This window comes from Anomalospiza imberbis, chromosome 10, assembly GCF_031753505.1.
Source record: "Anomalospiza imberbis isolate Cuckoo-Finch-1a 21T00152 chromosome 10, ASM3175350v1, whole genome shotgun sequence".
In the NCBI taxonomy this organism is placed as follows: Eukaryota; Metazoa; Chordata; class Aves; order Passeriformes; family Viduidae; genus Anomalospiza; species Anomalospiza imberbis.
In genome coordinates, this window is record NC_089690.1 from 10,567,664 (window position 1) to 10,588,557 (window position 20,894).

The window sequence follows — 20,894 nt, forward strand, 5'->3', positions numbered from 1 at the left end:
TCTCCATCTCCACATTTCTCTTTTGCCATGGAAACCGTCTCATGTCTTGTCACATTCAAGGTCTGGCCTTCCTCTTCAGCTCTTGAGTCGTTTGTCCCTTCCTCCCCCTGTCTCTGGCTCTGCAAATTCCTCCAGTTCAGCCCTGCAGTCCCCTCTCTGTGTGTTCTGAGGGCTGCCTCTGCTGAGGTCTGCAGATACCTGGGTGTCCCACGGGTGGTGGTAGGGCTGCCTTCAGGGAGCAGCATGTGCTCAGTTCTGAGGTTAGGTGAGCCTCTTAGAGACACTTAGGTAAGGAACATGCTTTTAGTGCAAAGTTTGGCTTCTGTGGCATGTTGGCCCCAAGCAGAGATACAGCTAAATGCTGTTTTCCTGAGGTCTAATGTGTGCTGGGAGCACCACCTTTTCTGAAGCATGAATTCTGATTGAAAGACAGCACTTTGCATTCATTTATCTGCATGTGGACAATATCAAACTTTGGAGCTCACCCAGGAGGGATCTGCACAGTGGATTCCTTTTTAGGACAGCACAAATTATTGTTCAGCTTTCTGTGTGATTTGGTTCCCTTTTCTTCAGCTGAGGTTCCCACTTAGGAGATGTGTAGCACCTAAGGTGTCCGAACAAGACAGTTGTTGTTAAAAAAGAAATAAAACCCCATGGTCAGCCAGCCAAATCCAATATCTGACACACATATGGCAGCCTTGAAGGGAATGTGTATGTGGGCCTAATGGTTTGGAAAATGAGATTGCAAATTTTGTGAAGGCAAGAGCCTTCTTCAGTGAATCAGCCTGTGGGGTTTGCCCAGCTGAGGCCTGCCTGCCCCTTGAGCTGCAGCCACTGACCACCCCCAAAATGTGTAGACTGTGGCAGAGGCCAGATTTTCCTCTTCTCAGCCTTGAGACATAGGGTAGATTTTTAACATGATTCATTTCCTCAGAAGCCAAACCCAAGCCATTCACTTTCATGTAGTTTTATACATCTATTTTGCTGACATTTTGCCAGGTTCACTGGGAATCCTTGCAAACATTTTGGCACTCACCCCTTCCTATTACAGCAAAACAAGCAAACAAATCCTGAAATATGTTATATGTTTAATTTCTGGACCTAGTGCTTACTCAGGCTATGAAAATTGACCAGGCATTTTAATTTTACTTTTTTTCTCAGTGGTGATTTCCTAATAGTTTCACAGCCCATGCTCAGGAATGCTTTCTCAAATTCAGAGAAGCGTGGCTGTGTGCTTAAACTTCATTAAAGTTGATAGAACTTAAGCACACGTGTAAAATTAAGCATATGCTTATGTTTTATACATTCTTTTTGCAGGTGACACAAACAGCTGCATATGGGTTTCCAATATGTGATTAAATTCCAAAAGGAGTTTTTAAAAACAGTTTTAGTCAACCTTAATTTTCTGAAATTGGTAGCTTTAACAAAACCTATCTTTTTTGATTTAAATTGCCTGAGACGTGTGCCTTTTAAAAAGCTCTTTATTTAACTGTCACAATATGCAGTCTTGTGTGGGATAGAGTTTGTTCATGTAAATTTAATTTCCAGTTAAACTGGTGCAAACACAAAGTGATGTCAGTAGATCTTTGTGGACTGGCAGAGCTGTTTCTTTCTCACCTCTGTCAAGGTGGGGGCCAGGCAGAGCCATTAAATTGTCAGCTGTGCCCTTCTGCCTATTGCAGATCATAAAGTTTTGCCTGGTCACCCAGGGAGACCAAAGGCATCCAGCCTTGATCCACAGACATCAAGAGGTGGAGAAATCTTGGAAGTTTGTTTTAACATTTAATTGCTGGCAGTATTACACATAAATGAGTATCTGTTATTTCTAAATGGAATTTCCCTAGCTTTGGCTTCCTGACTGCTGTGTGTTTTTTCTGTTTTGCTAGATTGGACAGTCTTGTGGTATCTGGCATTTTCATTCTGTAACGCTGTTTAGTTATTGCTATTGAGCTACTCAATCTCCTTTGTAGGTGAAACCAAGTGAATTCTCTATGTGTCTCCTTTTCAGCTGTTTTCTGCTGTTTTGGGATGTCTCAAATTCCTAAACTACTGCTTCCCATACTGGACACAGTATGTCAGTGTCAGACTCACCACAAAGTGTTGAAAGAAGTAAAATCACCTTCAGCTCTGTGCTTTCCTTGCTCCTGGTGGGAGATGGTGTTTGGTGTGGTTTTCCCCTCTGGGATATAAATCCAGAGTGGTGGGGCTGGGTGTGACAGATTGCCTTGTGCACAGGTGTGTGTAATTCATGGCTTGTCAGACACATGCAGTGCTGTCTGAGGCATCCTCCTCCTACCTCTTTTCTTTTGCCAGAAAAGGAAAGATGAAGATCAGGACTTGGCCAGGATGTGAATATGAAGGGAGTCTCTGCTCTTTCATATCACCAATGGATCTTTTAAAAATGTGACATTCATGTCATAGGAGTCAGTGGGAAGGTCTTCCGTTATTGCAGTGGACACCTAATGAGATATTTGGTTTCTACATTGATTAAACTTTGCAGCTGTATTGGGTAATTGGCTGCTCTTTGGTTATGGTTCCCCTTGGAGGCAGATGATGAAATATCCGCTATGTTCTCCTATTTCTCAGTTTTTCTGTAAGCAGCAATGCTCTGTGGGGAACATCAGCTCTGCTTGATGGCTAATTAAACATTAATTTGTAACGATATTGGAGCAGATTTTAAGTTGGTGGGGGAGTGGGCAAAGAAAGGGGAAACTTTTAACAGTCACCATAATTGTCAATAATGAGTCCTAATGTAATTGCATTAATTAAAAGGGATATATTCCCTGCTGCTGTAAAGTTAGTTAAAGTCAGTGAAAGTCATGCTGGGTCAAAAAGATGTCATGGCCAGCTGTTCTTGCCCTGTGGACAGACAGGTAGTGCTGTCCTGCCCAACAGGAAAGAAAGTGTAAAGAAAAAAATTATATATCCCAGTTCCTCTTGTATATTCTGCTGATGAACCGGAATGTTTCACAAATTCAATTTAATTCCCAAGGACGAGTAATTGTAACTCCACCCGGAGAATATAAAATTGCTTTAATGGAAAAATAAACTGGTTTTATACTCCCCCTTCTCTCCCCACCTTCCCCATTCAGTTTTCAAATAACTTCATGTGCCTCCTTAGTTTATTAATACACTTCTCATCTTGCTGCTGATTTTGCATCTGGTAGCACTTAACACAGACAGGGCTCCCAAAGCTTTTGATCAGACATGTTAATAAACTCTCAGGACTGTCGGGTCTGCTGCTCTGGCAGATGTTGGCTTGTGGGACTCCTCCTCTCTCTTCATCCCCTGACTGTTCCTTATCAATTCCATCCTGTTGCTTTCATGTGCTAGGGATTGTGCTGCCTTTCCCCATGTATTCTCTGGCCCCCAGTATGAAGATCCTCTGGTCAGCTGAAGGGCATTTGGTGTTTTGCTGGTTTTTGGTGTAGAGGCTCAGAGAAGCACTGCAATTTTAAAAGCCTCATTTAGCCAGTCTTAACATTTCCAGGACTTCCTTCTGAGAGCAAAACAAAAAGTGAGGAACCCACAAAAGCTGGGTGCAGGTTTATATGCCCAGGGTGGAGGTGCCAGCCTGTGATGCAGCAGGGAGCTGGGTAACACCATCCTGAGGCTGAGGGGACCGGACAGCACGGGGCCTCTGTGTTGGCATCTCCAGTTTCAAGGCACCTACAAGCACACTCCTGGGCTGCAAGGAGGATTTGTTGAGTGCTGTTTGCTACATCTTCTTTATTCCTGTTGCATAATTGCCTTCTGTTGTCCTCAGGGGTGGCAGAGGGACAGGGTATATTGCAGATCTTCTCATGGTCTATTGTCCATGTCCCATCAAATCAATCAGTCATCCACTGCTGGCGTTTGATCCAGGGTTTCAGCAGAGTGTACCCCAAGGCCATGGATCCTGTTCTATGGTGCCCTTCCATCCTTTTTTTATCTCTGCTCGTTCATCTAATATCCATGGCCAGATCCTCTTGAGAATTCTGGACTAACCACAGGTGTTTGTGGCAAAATCTTCCTTCTGCTGTTAGGGGCAGGAGCTGCTGGGAAGGGAATGTAGTCCTGGATTTCTCTACTGCTCATCCACACTGGTGGCATCCTGCCCCCACCAATGTGCTGGTGTTGGGACTGGGGCCCTGCTCAGGATAAGCAGGGATCAAGAGCTTATTAAACAGTGATGGAAGATGACCACAGGCCCAACTGACCCACAGTCCTGTTGCTAGCCACAGGAGTGGCTCAGACCCAGCCACGTCATGGGAAATGGAGGCCGTCCTGCAACAGAATTGCAACTGGAACTTGAATGGCTTGGGCAGGGGTTAGTTGTCTTCTGGCATGTTTTGTCAGGTCTTGGATGACAAATACAGATAATGAAAAGTCCTTTAAGGAGCTGACTTGGCCCAAGGGACTAATGTCTTCATCTAGTGGCCTGGAGGAACTTGGTTGTATCTCTGAGTTTCAGCACCTTGCTCCCACCCCTCTGCCTGCATTCCCTTCCAGGGCTGGTATCCGATTGACAATAAACTCCTTGGGACAAGGATGTTTCCTAGGTATTGTGTGAACAGTGTCTGTCACACTGATCCCTAGGGAAATATAAATCTTTATTATCATACAGCTTCATAACTGCAACAAAGTCTTTGCTTTCTTTTATCTATGCATCCCAGGAGGCTGAGTGCAGTTGGTTGTAATTTCTGTTGTCCTTCCTAAAAGAAAGGAAGAAATGAGTTTACAGGTGTTGGGCCAAACCCTGGCATCCAGGGCTGTGGTCAATTATTTACCTGCAGAGACTGGAATGTACTCTCCAGCAGGTGTGACTCCCGACAGGTGTCAGCAGGTGGATAGAAACACAAGTGGAGACTTCATACGAATGTCTCTAGAGCCAAATCAATCACTAGTGACCAGAGAAAACTGTAAAAGGGAAGCACAGAACATTTTATATTTATTATGTGTCTTGGAGTTTTCTTCCATGAGTTTCTCCTGCTGTTTTTGAAATCCATGTAAACTCATAACAACCACGGTGTCTTGCAGCAGAAATAGCTCTGCAGCTTAGCAGCGTGTTGTGTGACAAAACACCTACCCCCTTTCCTTTGTTTTGAGACTGATGCCTCCTAGTTTCATGCTTTCTTGTTATCTGCTTTATCTGTATTTTTTCTTTTTAAAAATGTTTTTATTATTTGTCTTTTTCATAAGCTTCTTTCACCACAGTGAGTTTTTAAATAAGTTGTTAAGTTGTTAACAAATAACTTTCCTTTATCTGCTTGTTTGTTTTCCCCAGCTGAAAGCCCGTGCAGTTCTTTGCCACACCTTGTTGCTCCAGAAATGAGTTCAGTCTGGATACCCAGTAGTATTTGTGTTTTCCATGACTGGAGAGATTGAGTGTGGGACTGTGGCTACCCCAAACTAATTGCTGTAGGTGTGGCTGAGTGCAGCTTCCTTTACCCCACTGTGCCTTCTGCAGTTTGTTGTGGCACAGCTGCTGGTATGAACTTTGCCAAGGGAAGATATTTGGCACATTCATTGGCCCTTTTTGGGGCCATACAGGCTGATGTTTAGTAGATGATCATCCGCCACCCTGTTCAAACCCTGTTCCGGGTAGGCCTGACCTGCCTCTTTACAGTGGAATCTCCAAAAGTGGCTGGAGTCAAAGAAACATTGCTCAGTTAAATGACAGTGGCATCTAAGAGGCACCAAATGGCGCCTTGGAACAGCCTTCTTTAAACTTTTGAAGTGCTTTCCTTTGGTCCTGCTCATATTCAACAACACAAACCAGGTAAAACTATTCTGTGCCTGAAAAAATGGAAGAGCAAGGGGAAAAAATAAATCAAAACCTAACTTCCCCTTTGGCTTTTATCCTTGATGTCATCAAAAGACTAAAAAGGATATTTCAGGCCTGACTTCAGCCCAATGGAACAGCAGGGAAGTTCTTTTCTATTAGATCCTTGATACAATCACATCTGGTGAAATAACTGTGGTCACATCTGCTGAAATCTTCCATCATTTCAGATTTGTTTCAAAAGACTCAATCTTTCTGTTTTTAAAGGGCATGACTTCTTTTCTAGCCCTCCTTGGTGCCTGGAACGGAGATTAGGCATCAGTGAAGCATCTCAGACCCCCCCTTGCCCTGGATGCTGCAGTCAGCTCTTGTCTCCATGTGTGTGCGTGGCAGAGCAGCCTCTTGGGACTGTTTAAATTTACATTAGGGAATTTGAAAGAAAATGTTTACACTTGTCTGTAGGCTTAGGGGAGAATAGGCACAGCAACTCTTAAGGGTGCTTCATATTCCTGATAGATGCCCTTCAGTATGCATCTTTTTGCCACTGCAATGTCTTTTGGGGCTTTAGATGGCTTTTGTGACCTTGGAAAGAAGAATGAATAAGAGACGAGGTAGCAGGGGTGTGTGTCTGAAAAGAACCTTGCCTCTGACAGTGATATTGTTAGAGAAAGTGCAAAAAAAAAAAAAAGAAAAACTAAACACAAGTCCCAGCCTGATGTATATCAAGACTGAATCACTTCCTTTCTTCTTCCTGGTTAACATTTCTCACAGTCTCTGCTTGTCAGTATAGTGGATACTATTGACATCGAACACTTTTCTGTCCCTCACCTGTCCCCAGCTAAAATAGGAAATAAGAACTGTATCCTTCTTCCTCTGTCTAAGCCCAGGGCCCAAGGCCGTGGAGCATAAGGAGAGGCTCACTCCTGTTTTATTTGCTCTTCCCACCACCTCAGTTCCTATCCCAGGATTACAACAGCCTGCAGAGCTTGATGGGCGGCTGCCATGGGTGCAGCCTACTTGCTCACAACTCCTGATTTGCCTAAATTCTACTTGCTCCTCTTGTTACCTTTGTCCTTCCTTTGCCCCAGAAGGCTTTTCTGCTTTTCCCTGTTCTTGGATGTATAAATGAAAAGTGTTGATGTGTTACAGCTCAAAGAGGGCTCCCAAGCACCTCAAGCTAAAACCACTATACCAGGAACAGAAGGCACTCTAGGTCCCCAGCTTTGTTTTGAGTCATTAGCTGTGACCTTTCCCTAATGTCCCTGGTGTTCATCTCCAGTCTTTCACTTGTGAGTTAGGAGGTTATCAGTGACCTGTGATAGCACAGCTTGTGAAATGAGCTGATGCTACAAGAAAGGTTGTGTGCTTAGCTGCAGCTCTGCTGTCTTGGAGGTGTCTGCACAGATAAAACAGCACTACATTTCCCACGAATGACAGCTCACCTTCCAGGGACACAGTTCAGAGGATGAGCTGGCCACAGCACTCAGGAAATATGCAAATGTGCTGAGCTCAACCTCTGTTAGACAAGAATTTTGAGGTGGATGGAGAGATGGTGGATACTGATACTGGAAAATTGCACTACGGTGAGCAAAGTCAAATACCCAAAATGTTCAGGAGTTTGGCCATTGCCTTGTGTTGGTAGAAAATACGTGCTGGGGCTTGGGAGTTACTTGTAGCCCTCCACCAATGTCAGCAGGTCACTGCTGCAAAGCCACCCATGTTTCCCCAACACCACCTGGCACCAGAAATTTGGCTGAGAGGCCAACCTGGCAGCCCACATTGCATCTCTCATCTCAGGGGCTAATGCCTGGCCTGAGCTACAGCCCTGCAGGGCAGGAAACAGGGCATGGAGAGAGGGGAAAACAGAATAAAAGAGAGATGGCTGGGCCTGGGTAGGGAAAAGAATTTGGAGAAGGAGCTAGGAAGGACATCTGGGAGCCAGATTCTTCTCTTTGAGCCCACTGCAAGGAGCTGGCTTGGTTAAACTAGAGATGTTCTTGTTCCTCTGCTGAAAGCTGCAAAATATGATAAGAGTAGGTGATCTGGGGTAGGAAGAGGTGACTTCTAGGGAAATCATTGTGCTTTTCATGGCTTTTAGCTCGGTGAATAGTCTCACAACCTTTTAGCACGGTGAGGCAAAATTTGAGACTCTGTGTTGACCTCTGCGCTGCATGTTCTATAATGAATGTTCCTTGGAGTCGTGTGGGGGACCTGTGGCACTGACTGCTGTTGGGTTGTAGGATTAGCAAAACTAAAACAAATTTTCATCAGAGCAGAGTGGGTTGATGGGGCTCAGGAGTGGATTACCATCAGAGCTGCTCTGAGCTGCACACCAGGAATTCAGGGGCAGATAGACAAGCCAAGTGGTGAAGCTCTCTACTGTTTTTCTCTCTTTTGACTCAGAGCACAGACTGAGCCAGGGGATAGGAGTGTAGGCGTTGCAGAAGTTCACGTGAGTGGATAGTCTCTGGCATGAGTAATTTGTTGGACTGGGTTGGTTTGCGTTTGCTTTTTGTCGAACTCACGTTGGCTGAGCCAAAGATAGCATCCTTTTTCTTTTTAAACCCATTTTTCCATATTCTACTGGCTGGAAGAGGGGGCGCAAAAGCGACATGTCTGCAACAATGCCATAAATCCAGACAGAAATAGAATTAGCAGTTCCCTCTGGTTCCGGTGTTTGTATCTGCGGGGCTCTGAGCTTAACCAGCCCGGGCTCCTCGGAGCAGAGCCGTGTCTGTGCGAACCTGTTGTGCCTTGGGACCTGGCGCTCGGGTTTTGTTCCAGAACAATATCATAAAACTTTTATAGTAACGTCATGACAAAGAGCATGGGAAGAGGAATAACTTAACCCTCTCTTGCTGAAGTTGGTGTTGCAAATGCTCCAGTTTGCCCACGCATCAAATCCTTCGGTTGAGTATTGAACAGTGTGGGGAGAGAAAAATTCAAGATTTGTGGGGATGGGGAAGAAAAAGCAACCAGAAACCTGTCTTTGTGAGGATTACCATTTCTTAAATGTCTTTAAAGTTCATTTCTGCCCCAGTAGACCCTGGCATACGTCTGTAGTGTCATTCGTTGGCACTGTTGCACTGCATTATATTCCTGCATTTGTAGACTTGGGCTCTTCAACTATGTTGATTATATTTTAATTGAATAAATAAATCAGAGCCCAGAATCAATAGAGATGCTTCTATAGTATTTTATTTTATTTTTCTAGGTTTCCTAAGGACATTTAGCTTTTACAGCCTTATAACTCGTTCTGCAGCATTTGCTAGTCAGCTATTGCATAATTGTTCTGGGGAATGAGAACCTGGGAATAATATGGCCCAGAAATGCTAAGAAGCAGAAATGAAATTGGCTGATCTTCTCATCTGCCACCATCCCTTCTCTCCAGGGTCAAGGTACCAAGCAGGTCCTGTGTGGACTCCAGTGTTATTCCTGGGTCTGCTATTGGCTTGATTTATCACCTCACATGTTGGGGCCTTGGATGCCCTTTGCATCTCCCCTCTCTTTTCCAGACTGACTTTTGGCTGCTTAGCTTCAAAATTCTCTGGAGTGGAGCAATCACAGATTTTCTGTCAGAGAAGCCTGTGGCAGTCACAGGCCAACAACTGGAAGATAAAGAAAAACCAAACAAGAGCCATGAAGTGAAAAAGAAGTTGCACTTTTGCGGATTTAAAAAACCAGGTGCCTGCAGTTAGCCAGGAGTAATGGTCTGGGCTAATTCCTGTGAAAAATATTTCTTTTTTTGAACAGTGGTTTGGATGGAAAGACTTTGGCTCTATAATAAAAATAGGCAAGAAGAGTCGAGTTTGTAAGTATTTTTTAACCTGACTCTCAGCCTTTTAAATGGTGTGTTTTTGCATAAACTTCCATTTTCCTGTTAGTGAAGCCAAATCTATTGTAATTCAATAAGATTTAATAATCATTAGGAACTAATGGATGCCTCAGCACGTGTAAGTTTGGCAGATCAGAGGCTGCCTACTTTGCATAGCCTGTCTCTCTTTGACCAACTTGCCATTTATGTGACAGATTGATGACTGAGTAGTTCTTTAAAACAGGTAATGATCGACTGCACCTAAAATGAAATTTAAATGAAAACTATCTGGAACAGCCAGTGAGCCAAAGGAAAAGGCAAATTTTTGGCTTGGAAAATTGAAGTAACCTGGTGAGAGTGAAGGCAAACAGAGCTGGATTGTCTGTGGCAAGGTGCTGGTATGGTCTGAACATCTTTTGCAGTTGAAATTAGGTGAGTTGTTAGGTAATTCTTTAGTATTTTTATTATTGACATTGTCAAGCTCTGAATGAACTCTTCTGCACTGAGCTCTGTAGTTGCACGTACACAGAGAGACTCTGTCCTGTCCAGGGGATTTGCAGATAAGTAAGACATGGAAGAACAGAAGACAAATAACTCAGGTTGAGAAAAGACCTTCAGTGTAATAGTTCACTTGACTCAAGAACTTTAGTTTCTCTGCATGCCCTGGTGGTGGCCTGGCTCAGTGGGGCTAGCTAGCCCCTAGCACCTACTTTGTCCATGGCATGGATCCTCAGCTGGTTTTCTTGAATTTCCCATTCCTAGTGGAGCTGCCTAGTTCCCAAAACACTGAAAACATTGAGGAGGATGTTTCCTAGCCTTTACCTACTTTGTGTCCTGTTGAGAGGTCCCGCTGTTGGGTTGGGCTGTACAGCACAAAGGCCCTTCCTAGAGGTTTTGGACTAGGTTGATTTATCAAAAACAGAGCATGGGAATGAGTCCCCTTTAAAATGCTTATTCTAGCAGGAATTGCAGTACTGCCCTTTAACAGTGGTTTGAAGGTTACATTCTCTGCCGTGGTACTGAGTTCTGGGTTTTACTTTGAGGTGGGCGGTGGTGGTGAAAATTCACGTCTCTTCCCTTCCAAGTGAGTGTCCCTACCAGCCTGTGTACAAATGGGACTGGGCTGTTTTGAAAGCAGAAAGAAAGCAAAATGTATTGAATTAGGGTCCTTGGCTGCATATTGACATTTGCTCTGGGCATGGGCTTTCCTGCATAAAAGCCTTTTCACAAGGATCTTACTTACGTTATTTTGTGACTGCTTGTTGCAAATTACACCCTTCACCTTCAATGTGGTAGAAATGGATTGAACTTTTTCACTCCTCCTTGAAGGAGCTCATTTTTCAGATGAAATTTGTGAAGAAGTGTTGAATCAGACAGGTACACCTACCAAGAATTTATTTAAAATAAGAATAGGTGCATGTTGCCAGTCACTGGTTCCTGTGGTTTGTAGCTCTTTTCTGTTTGTGTTTTGCCTGAGATGAGAACATGGCAGAAGAGATGCTCTTGGGATCCAGGTGCTCCAAGCCTGTCCCCAGCTTTGTCTTTCCAGACAGGTATCCTTCTATAACACATCTTCTCCATCTTACAGTGTGGGGATTGTCCTGCCTCTTCTAGCAGCAGATTTCTGAATTGCTTATCCTCCAAGTCAGTTTTACACAATGGGACCCTTGTGGCAAATATGTGAAAGAAAAGCCCCAAAGCAGCATAAATTCCTGCGAGATGGAGGCTTGCTGTTAGTTCTGGAGGGAGCTATGGGATTTCAGCATGTTTGTCCCTGCAACCCAAGAGTTATTGCTGGGCATGGGTGCAGCTCCATGAGGACAGTAAGAAACTGCCTGCCAGGCCAAGTGGTTTGAATAACTGGAACTTTTCTTTCTTCTTTAAGGTGAATCCTGCTGGCAAGACACTTGAGGAGAGGCGGTGCAGTTTAGATGCAGAAATTGACTCTCTGACCAGCATCCTGGCCGACCTAGAGAGCAGCTCTCCATACAAACCTCGGACTCAACAGGTTAGTTGCACGTTGCGTAAACACAGAGTGGGAAAGGGGCCAGCATCGACTTCTGGAGTCAATTTGCTAAGTGCTTGGTATTTGTTGTGAGAAGGCCAGCCAGTTCCTCCTGATAGCATCCAGATGTGGCTGTCAATGGGGAGAAGGGTGCAGCTGCTCTAAGGGGGCACCGGCTCAAAAGCTGCCGCACCTCTGAGCAAAGGGCCTCTGATCCCGGTTGTCAGATTGCCACAGAGATTGTTAGAAAAATACTTGCAAAAAAATAGCATTTCATGTGCCTCAACTTTCAACCAACAATGACTCGTGAATTAAAACCTTCTTGATTCACAAGGACTTTTGTGCTTTTATTTTCTTGTTGATTTTCTGTTCTGTTAACTTTTGTCTGTCGCGCTGCCAGAAGGATCCAGATATCCGCATCTCACGAAGTGGCTTGGATTGGAGCTCAGCTGTCAGGGTGGCTGCAGCCCAGCAAGGCAGACTGGAATTCGCACTTCTCTGCTGTGTCTAGACGAGGACTGCAGGGGTGACAGTGACTTGGCTAATTTTTGTCACTCATCTAGGTAGTGCTTAAGTGGAGCTATTTAAGTTCTGGTGAGATGTCATCTATTTATCAGAGGAAGTGGTGACACCCCAGTGGCACTTTTAAAAGAGCAGTTCTTGAGATCTCATAAAATCATCCTCGATATGTTTGTGCCTTGTCTTTCCTTCCTAGTCTCATGACTGGTCTCATTTATTATGTGCGTGCGGGTCTATAGGCTGTATACAGCTATAAGTATGCTGTATTTCTCTTAGTAAAGGCCCAAAAGTGAAAAGTATCAAAGAGGTAAGTCAGTGATGGGTGCACACTCACTATCCATACAAGCCTTCTTTTTGATTTGTCTTTTTTGGTTGTTTTCATTGCTCCATTTCTTTTAAGTAACTGAGAAGTGATACCTTTGGAGCAGAACTAAATTAGTGATCAGAATCTCTTTAGATTTGCTCTTCCTCAAGTCTGCAAATGGGGCAAAAGCAGAGTAAAATCAGATTTGTGCTCTTTTGGAAGTGTCCCCCCTGCACACAGAGGCTCTGGATTTCCGTCCTTTCTGCAGGGACCTCCCTATAAACTTGGCTTTTAGTGGCATGTGCACAGTTATTGCATAAACTTACAGACTTGTCCTTGAAAAATAGTCTAATTTGGGTTAGTCAGTCAAAAAGACCAAAAATGTAAACCAGATACAATTCTGCCTTTTTCCCAGTGGGTTTTTGTTGTTGCAATAAATGAGATGAGTTCTGCTGAGGCACTGTGGTGAATAACCCATGTTCAGTTTGTTTGCACGGGCCAAACACACACCAGTGCACACTGTTGCTGGGGAATGCTTTACAGACTCAAAACGATGCTAGAGTTGGGTGAAAGAGATTTGTGCTCCCCATTTTCCTCAGCAACGCCCCCAGTCAGCTCTGACATCTTTGTGGGGACATGTAACTTCTGTACCTATTTCATGGAGCATCTACAGTTTGCTGACAGTGCTGCTGACAGTTTCCTGATGCTTCTTCCTTTGGAATCTGGGGTTCTGTGAATAGGTTTTTTTTTCACTTTTATTTTACGCCTTTACCATTAAAAGAAAAAAAATTTGAAAATCACTGTGTCCAATCACAATGTCCAAATGCAAACATCTGCAGGTGTATTTAAGTTTCTGGAGGATTTTAAGTCATAGCCCAAGTCTGGGACTTGATCTGACTTCCGAAGTTCATCACCCTCCAAGATGATGTGCTCATTCCCATTCGTGTACATGCTTGTTCCCATGGCTTTCTGCCACAACTCAGGTGGGGGCTCTGCAGACTTGTCACCTGCACCCAGGAGCACCTGGATGGTGAGGCTCCCAGGTGCATTACACACTGTGTGGCCTGGTGGGCAGAAGAAGCTGAACTCCATCTCTGGGATCAAATCCCAGCTTGATTTGTTCAATCTGACTTCTCAGCATCTCCTGGTTAACGTGATGATGTCCTGTGAAAAGTACTGCTACAGCAACTTCTAACTAGAGCTGTTAGAGAAATAAAATGCCAGAGTTAGATATATCATCCGCTGTAATTAAAGAGTACTCAAACAAGTCCTTGAAAGGTGGAACTAGAACATAAAGCTTTGATATTTTCCTTTGTTTGATCTGTACTAAGTATTAAAACTGGTGAGTCATTTGATGGTCTTATAGTAGGATAATAGATTAGGCTGCAAATTGTAAGGTACTTACTCAGAACATCAGCACATTTATTGGATTACACCTTAGCTGACCTTCCCAAATTTATCAGGATAATGGCTGCAGATAGGAAAAAAGAGCTACGACTTGTTTTCAGAGAAGACGTTTTCAGTTGTGCTTATGTGGTCAAAGCATTATAATAATTTTATAGGAATACCTTGCCCTTGGGGATACTCCTATTCTGGAATAAGGAATTTTATTGTTACATTTATTTTTTATATTACCTTCAAGACAGTTTTAAAGCAATGTAAGATAAATTGTAACACAGTCCTCTCTCACTGGAGTAGGAGTGATAGCAGGGTAATGACAAGTAGTTTATTTAACATACGCTGCCCATTGGCATGAATTCACACAAAGGGAAGCTCTTTTGATCCTTGGTACGAGTTCAAGATTGCAAAGACACACACTGCACCAGGGGTTGCCTCTGACACAGAGGGATGTAATGTTTCTCAGAAAGGATGGGCCAACATCAACCCCAGACAGCGTCCCTTTGCCCTTGCTGTTGAGGACAGGTGAGTGTGAAACTCTGCACCATCCCTGCATTGCTTACCTGAGTGTCACTCTGGTAACATTTTTTGTGAGCTGGGCAGGTGAAAAGGACACTGCCATGAGCTGAAACTGACCACCATTAATAGAAGGCAGGGAGAGAGTTTGGACACTTGTGGTCAGCAGTGCCCTCCTGGTACCTCGTGGTCCTGCCTAATTCTAGACAGCTGAGTAGGAAAGCAAAGGTGACCTGGGCTGAGTCCATGTCTTGCAAGCAAAAGTCTCTCTGACTGACTCATAGAAGCAGTCAGAAGTGATTAAATGCAAGTTTTTTCCTTTCAAAATTGCACATACCTAAAAGCACAGAAAATTATAAGACTAAATCATCATCTTTAGCCTCAACAGAGCAGCATCTAAGGATGTTTTCTGTCATGTGAGGTGGTGTAGGAGAGATTGTATTTAAAGAATTCAGCTAGAACAGAAGTTTTAGACAGGATCTGCATGACCTTCACCAGCATGACCAGTACTAGCCCTCTGGTACAGTAAATTGAAATGGACAAGGTGACCAAGATGATCTCAAAATTGCCATGACTGCAGTAGCATAGGAGGTTTAACTTGCCTCGGGTGTTGTTGGAAGAACTGCAGATGCATTATGAAAAAATCTAATTAATTTTTTCCTCTCATTTGGTGCAGTTTGGAAGTACTAGTGTGATGAGTAAAGTACAGAGCTCCTCTTGTGTAGCTCCAGTGTGCTGCTGTGTGCATATCACACCTTCTAAATTGCAGTAACTCACTGGAAAGTTCAGAGGCAGAGAACCCACTGTATCTTTCATTAGTAAAAGGAGGTATTAGTAAAAGACAAGATATTAGGTGCATAATTTCCATGGATGAGAGCAGGGGCAAGTCATAAATTGTGTGAACGCTGTAAGTAGAGGCCTAGTGAATGCTGTGGTCATCTGACTCCTCTATTAAAGGATATTTTCCCCAGTTTTTACCTGTTCTGCTTAAATCCTTGCACAAGAGATCAGTGCAGCAAGACCTTAACAAAAAAAAAAAAAAAAACCCACCCCAAACCAAAAATACCAAATTTCAGCCCATAAAACAAATGTTTACATTTTTTAAAAAACAAGAAAACTTTGTGACTCTGTAGAAAGGGCTTCCAGCAGAGACTATGAAAATTAAATACTGGAAATAGAAGCACATGTATGCTCAGGATTCTTTGTCCCTGCTGTGAATTATGTATTGAATGATGATTGCTTTGTCTGGAATTGGACACCTACCTTCTGAAACTCTTGAGTTTTTCCTGAATTTCCAACAGAATGTCTGTTTGGCAAAATAGCACTTTGTGGGAGGTGTACCAGATAATAAGTATACCTGGTCTGATGGTATTTAAGGTTTTTCTAAAAGCAAATGCTCTGTGGCCAATATTTGTGAAGTATTTAAATAGCAAAAAAAATCTTGTTTAACCATGCACCATGGCCAAGATGAAATCTGCTTGTGTACAACTCATGGAGGCAGCTTAATCCAGAGGGAACTGGGCTGGCATTCTAGAGACCTGTTTCATTCCCAGCAACCACTGCTGTGCTAAATGACCTTGAATGTAGTGTTTCCCCTCTCCTTCCTCTCAAAATCTCATCTGTCCTTGTAGCTTGGCGACCTCTTCAATGTGATTTGCCTCTTACTCCCCATGTGTATGGCATGTAGCAATGTGGAACCTTGGTCTGGGTTGAAGGCCTTTGGGTGATGTGGTTGTGCAAACAGGTGGGGAACATGAAGGCAGAGTTAGGCAAGATTTCTAAGGATTCATGCCTCTGTGTCATTGCCCCCAGTACTAGACACCTGTCACTATCCAACACTTTAAGGCAAAGTGAGCGCTATTTTGAAGGAAAAGGGGCTCATTCTCGCTGTGAGCTACAAAACAATAAAAATTTAAAGAAAACAGAATTTAAAAAATCAGTGATACATTTTCAATAAGTTTCAAGCATACTGGGAAATAATGTCTTGTAATGACTGGAATTTAAAAGGGATTTAAATGTTTGACAGTGCTGGTTGTTATCCTGTCACTTCTTTTGATCACCATTTGGGGATAGTAAAAGCAGAGAAAAGGCAATGAACGTATTTTCTTGCAGAGTGGTGGGACAGGATTGAGCAGTTTCTGCTGTATGATGGCAAACCAAGGCGAAATGCTGAGTGCTGAAGACAAAACAAGGCAAAATGTTGAGTGCTGAAGACTCCTAGGCGGTCTCTTCCCTGTGAATTTCTAATTGTAGTGCCCCACTTATGGCTGTGTCAGGAATGCACGGCTGAGAGTTCAGGTGTTTTATCTTGGTTTATGCAGAGCTGTGTCTCCAGCCATGATTAAAGCTTCCAACCCAGCAAGTGGAAGCACATTCCCCCAGCTTTAAGAAAGATCCTTATGATTGCTCTTGTTTTGGGCTGTGAGGCTCTATGAAAAACAGATCACTGAATTTGAACTCAAAACAGTCTGTGCAAATTTGTTAGTACAGGCTCAGAGTTGGTTTCATTGTTCAGGTACTTGCCTGAGCCTGGCTGCTTAGGTTGGTTTGCACCAACAGGATTTTGGAAGGGCAGTCCACAGGGTAAGTTACAGAACTCCAGTTGCTGTCAGGAATGTATTTATTTCTTTTAAGAAAGAAAATTTAGGTGTACAAGCAGATTGAGATTGATTAGGTGGGTTCAGAATGAATTCCTCCCTCCTGTAGCATTTATGTGACAGAGAGTTTTATGGTTCCTCTGTTATGGGACTCGGGGGAATATGGCTTTTTCAGATGTTCAGTTTGGGCTTAAATGGATGGCTTAGCTTCTGCCATCTTCATATATGATATTTGAGGTAAATAAACGTTTCCAGGCTTCATTCTGCTGGTCTGAGCACATCTAACTGCTGGGCATCTTTGCCAAAGCAGTGCATGGTAGCCAGGCAGTGCTTTCCCAGTTGTAAAGGGCTCTTTGTGTTTGTTCTCTTGAGGTCTGTGCGTTTTGGGCTTTGTAGGTATTTGAATCCCTTTGTTGTACGACAGGAGGGCTCATTGGAGGTAGGCTCATCTGCTGAAACTGAGAAGCATCCGCTGTCCATCCTAAAGGGTTGATGGCCTTTTAGTAGGACCATCCTAGCTACTCCAGAGCTTTTGTGCTACACGCTGCTTTTCCTGAAGGCTGTGAGTGCTGCTGTTTTGGATGACAGTGTGACTGTGTGACAGTGTGACAGTGACTGTTTTGCTGACTTGGATGACAGTGGCTCACAGTGGTGTGCCCAAGCTGGCGCTGAGCTGGTGAGCTCCAGGCCTTGTAGTAGCATCAGATGGCCTCTGGAGACTCACGCAGGGTGCTGACTGTGGCTGCTCTCAGTGGGCTGTGGCACTTCTGCCATAGTCATGGACATCAGAAATTGCATGGGCTATTCCAAAGATGGGGTCACCTCTGAGAGCTGTACTCCTGCTTCTGGCTACAGCACGCTGGCTTTGTGCTGTCTGGAAAATCCATGTGGATTCTGAAAGTAGGAAAGGAAGTGTCCCATCTGGAGTAATTTCAGTAGGTTCCTCCCAGCATTCAAAATGCAAGGCCCCTACATCCAGAAATGCTTCCTGCTGTGGTGCCCCTCTCCAAAGGCAGAGTGACATTCCCACCCCACGTGCTGGTGTTTGAGGTGGTCCCTGGGTTGGAGCTTTCTGGGAGGACCACGGTGGGTGCGCTGGCTGTGAGCAGCACACATGTCCTGCTATTCCTGACATGGGATGAGGCAGGAGCGTGCACAGGATGGGGATACTCAGCCATGAACGTGTGAGTTGGGAGGTACAGCCAAGAGATGATTTAATGTGTGTTTGGATTTGGTCTTTATAAGAAGGGAAACCTTCCTGCAGTCATCAGCTGCAGCCAGTGCGTGCAGCAACTGACGCTGCTCTGATTAGCAGATGCCTGAATCGGTTGCATCTGCTGGTATGTATTAAACTTTAATCCTTTTGATAAGAGCATGTCCGTGAAGATTTTTAAAGAAAGTTTTCTGAGATCCTGGATTATCAGCCTGTCACAGATGAACAGGATAAGAGTGACCTTTGCAGGGTATTATTTCTTCCTCTTGTACTATCATCAGAGTGAAAATAAATCAGCACTACTCCTGCTGTTTCTTTTTCTGATATATTGTCAAGTTCACAGAAATATCAGTAAGGGTTTCTTTTCCATTTTCCCCTTTCTCTTTTTCTGCATCCCGTTTGGTTTTCTGCCTACGTGTTTGGCTAAAACTTTAGATGATGACTAGTGTTGGATATACTGGACTTTAAAATCTGTGCAGGCATCTCAAATTTGTATATGGATAAAGATAAACATTTACTTTGGGAACAGTGATAAAAAACAAATAGTACCACATAATTTGGTCTTTTTCTCATTCTGCATTTGTGATTGTTTTGCTGTGAGTGGTTGAGAACAGGGTTCTTATTCTCTACAGCTTTTCAAGGCCTTCTACCTATTGTTTTGTTTTATTTTCTATCTTTTTCCCCACAAATGGACCGAGCTGCTGTAAGCCGTCATCTCAGGAAGCTTGTCATCATTTCCCCATCCTTGCATTTTGGCACTCGGTGTAGTTTGGCACTCTCCTCAAAGGGCTGCGGCGCACTTCATGAGCTGTCCGTGTGTCCAGCCAGCAAAGAGCAGCTGCCTCTGGGGCAGGAACCTGTGTTTTGTTGGGACACCGCCTCTGCTCGCGTTCTTGCATGGGTCGATGCATCTGAGTACTTCAGCGGCATCAGATTCACCACCATGACAGCAGCCCTGTGCAATGGGGAAGTACACTGGTTGTCTCATGGGCAGGGGAGGAACCTAGGCACTGGGAGATCAGATGACTTGATTTGTGCCTGAGTCACCAGAGGACCTATGGCCACACCATGGGCACCCTGTCATGGATTTATCTTCATCTCATACCCCATTGGAACAGATGGGCAGAGTGTGTGTGAGAACACCCCCTGTCAGAAAGATTTAAAGAGGTCTCAGGTGTGGGGTTGATTTCCCCATGTGTGGCAGCCACTCTTCTGCCCAGTGCCTTCCAAGGAAATAACTGGGGCATTTTGGAATGAAAGCACAGGTGATTAATTCTTCCTACTCAGCACCCAGTGGTGTCCAGCAGTTGGCTGCTCCCCACGTATGGTTTGATTTCTGTGACCATTTTAAGTAGGTCTGTGGGAGGGGTATCTGTGTGAAGAACTCTGTGGCTGGGGAGGAGGGATCCCTGAGATCCCTGTCTTGGGGAGCTGCAGGGTGTGCAGTGGGGCCACCCTGGCTGTCCTTGCTTGGCCCATGGGTGGCCCCACTGCACACGTGCGCAGCAAGCCCCAAGCCGGCTGTGTGTCCTGCAGGCAACTTGAACTTTTGCTCTTCCAGACTGTGCTGTAACCAGGATCTCTGACCTGGAACATGGATTGTTTGGCTGACACACACAGACAAATGCCAAGGCTAATACTAGGGGGAGAAGGGAAGTGGAGGGGCAGTCAGGAGAGGTAACAGATGAGAACAGGAAGGGTCAGAGTCCGCTCAAGATGCAAGACACAAGTCCATAGGAAATCAGGCTTCCTTTCCTCTGCTCTCTATGGTTTCTGTTCCTTTTGTGTTGTGTTTTTCTCTTCTGTGCTCAGGAGGAACCAGCTGCGTTTCCCTCCCTGTAGGGAAAGGAAATAGTTCAGTGCCAAGGGAACAGCACAGCAACTTGTAGAAACACCTGCATGGCAATACATCACTTGGGACTTTGCTCCTACTGTGGACTCTGCTGGGCGTATTCCCCAGGCCATTTCCACCTGGGAGTGACGACTGTGGTTCATAGATCACGCTCACAGCAAGGAGGGCATTGCCTTGGTGTGCCTTGAAATTGCTTGGAATCTCTCCAGAGACCAATGCAGAGCAGGTGTAGATCCTGTTGATGGGAGTTCCTGTGGAATTGTTCTCTTTAGAAGAGGAGGGCAGCTGCCTTCTGCAGTGGTAGTTTCTAAATACAGTTTGAAAGGTGAGGGCTTAAGCACACTGGGAAGCCCTGGCATTTAAAGTATGGCCTTTGTGAGTTTGTCCTTGTTGCTTATTGCGGCATGTTTGCGCGAGTGCTTGCAACTTTCCGTGTGTTCATCCTTGTTATGCCCTGGAGTAGGAGAAGTTTGGTTCTTTTGTTCTGCAGATGGAGAGCTGAGGCACAGAGAGACCTTGCAGCTCATTGTAAAACAGGGCTTTGGACAGACATCAGTGACATTCTGGGATAGTGTTGTCACTCGCTCTTGTCCATCCTGTTCTCTGTGGTCTGTTTTTCCGAGGGTCCGCCCTGCCAGGGAGGGAGGACCTCTCCCTGGAGCCCTTGCTGGCCGTTCCAAAGGCAGATCAGGTGTATTCACAGCCTCATTTCAGGTAGGGCCACCTGTAAGGACCTGGAGCTCCACATAAAAGTGAGACCTGGCCCTGTAGATTCTCCATCAGACTCTGCTACCAGTGTGTAAATAACCTTGATCCATTTGTAGCCTGAATATATCTCAGGATTGTTCCAAGATGTTCTAGTTCAAAACCTAGTTCATTAAAATAAGAGGCAGAGGCATCTGTGAATGGTTT

At 44.5% G+C, this 20,894-nt stretch overlaps 1 protein-coding gene across 19 annotated transcripts in view; it reads left to right on the top strand.

Annotated features, from left to right (window-relative positions):
• Positions 1-20,894, top strand: part of LPP (LIM domain containing preferred translocation partner in lipoma) — a 334,843-nt gene that overhangs the window by 156,950 nt on the left and 156,999 nt on the right. For all 19 annotated transcript variants that reach the window (XM_068200654.1, XM_068200660.1, XM_068200643.1 and 16 more), the window contains one exon: positions 11,464-11,586. In XM_068200654.1, the coding sequence (XP_068056755.1) occupies positions 11,464-11,586 (123 nt within the window). The remainder of the gene's footprint in view (positions 1-11,463; positions 11,587-20,894) is intronic.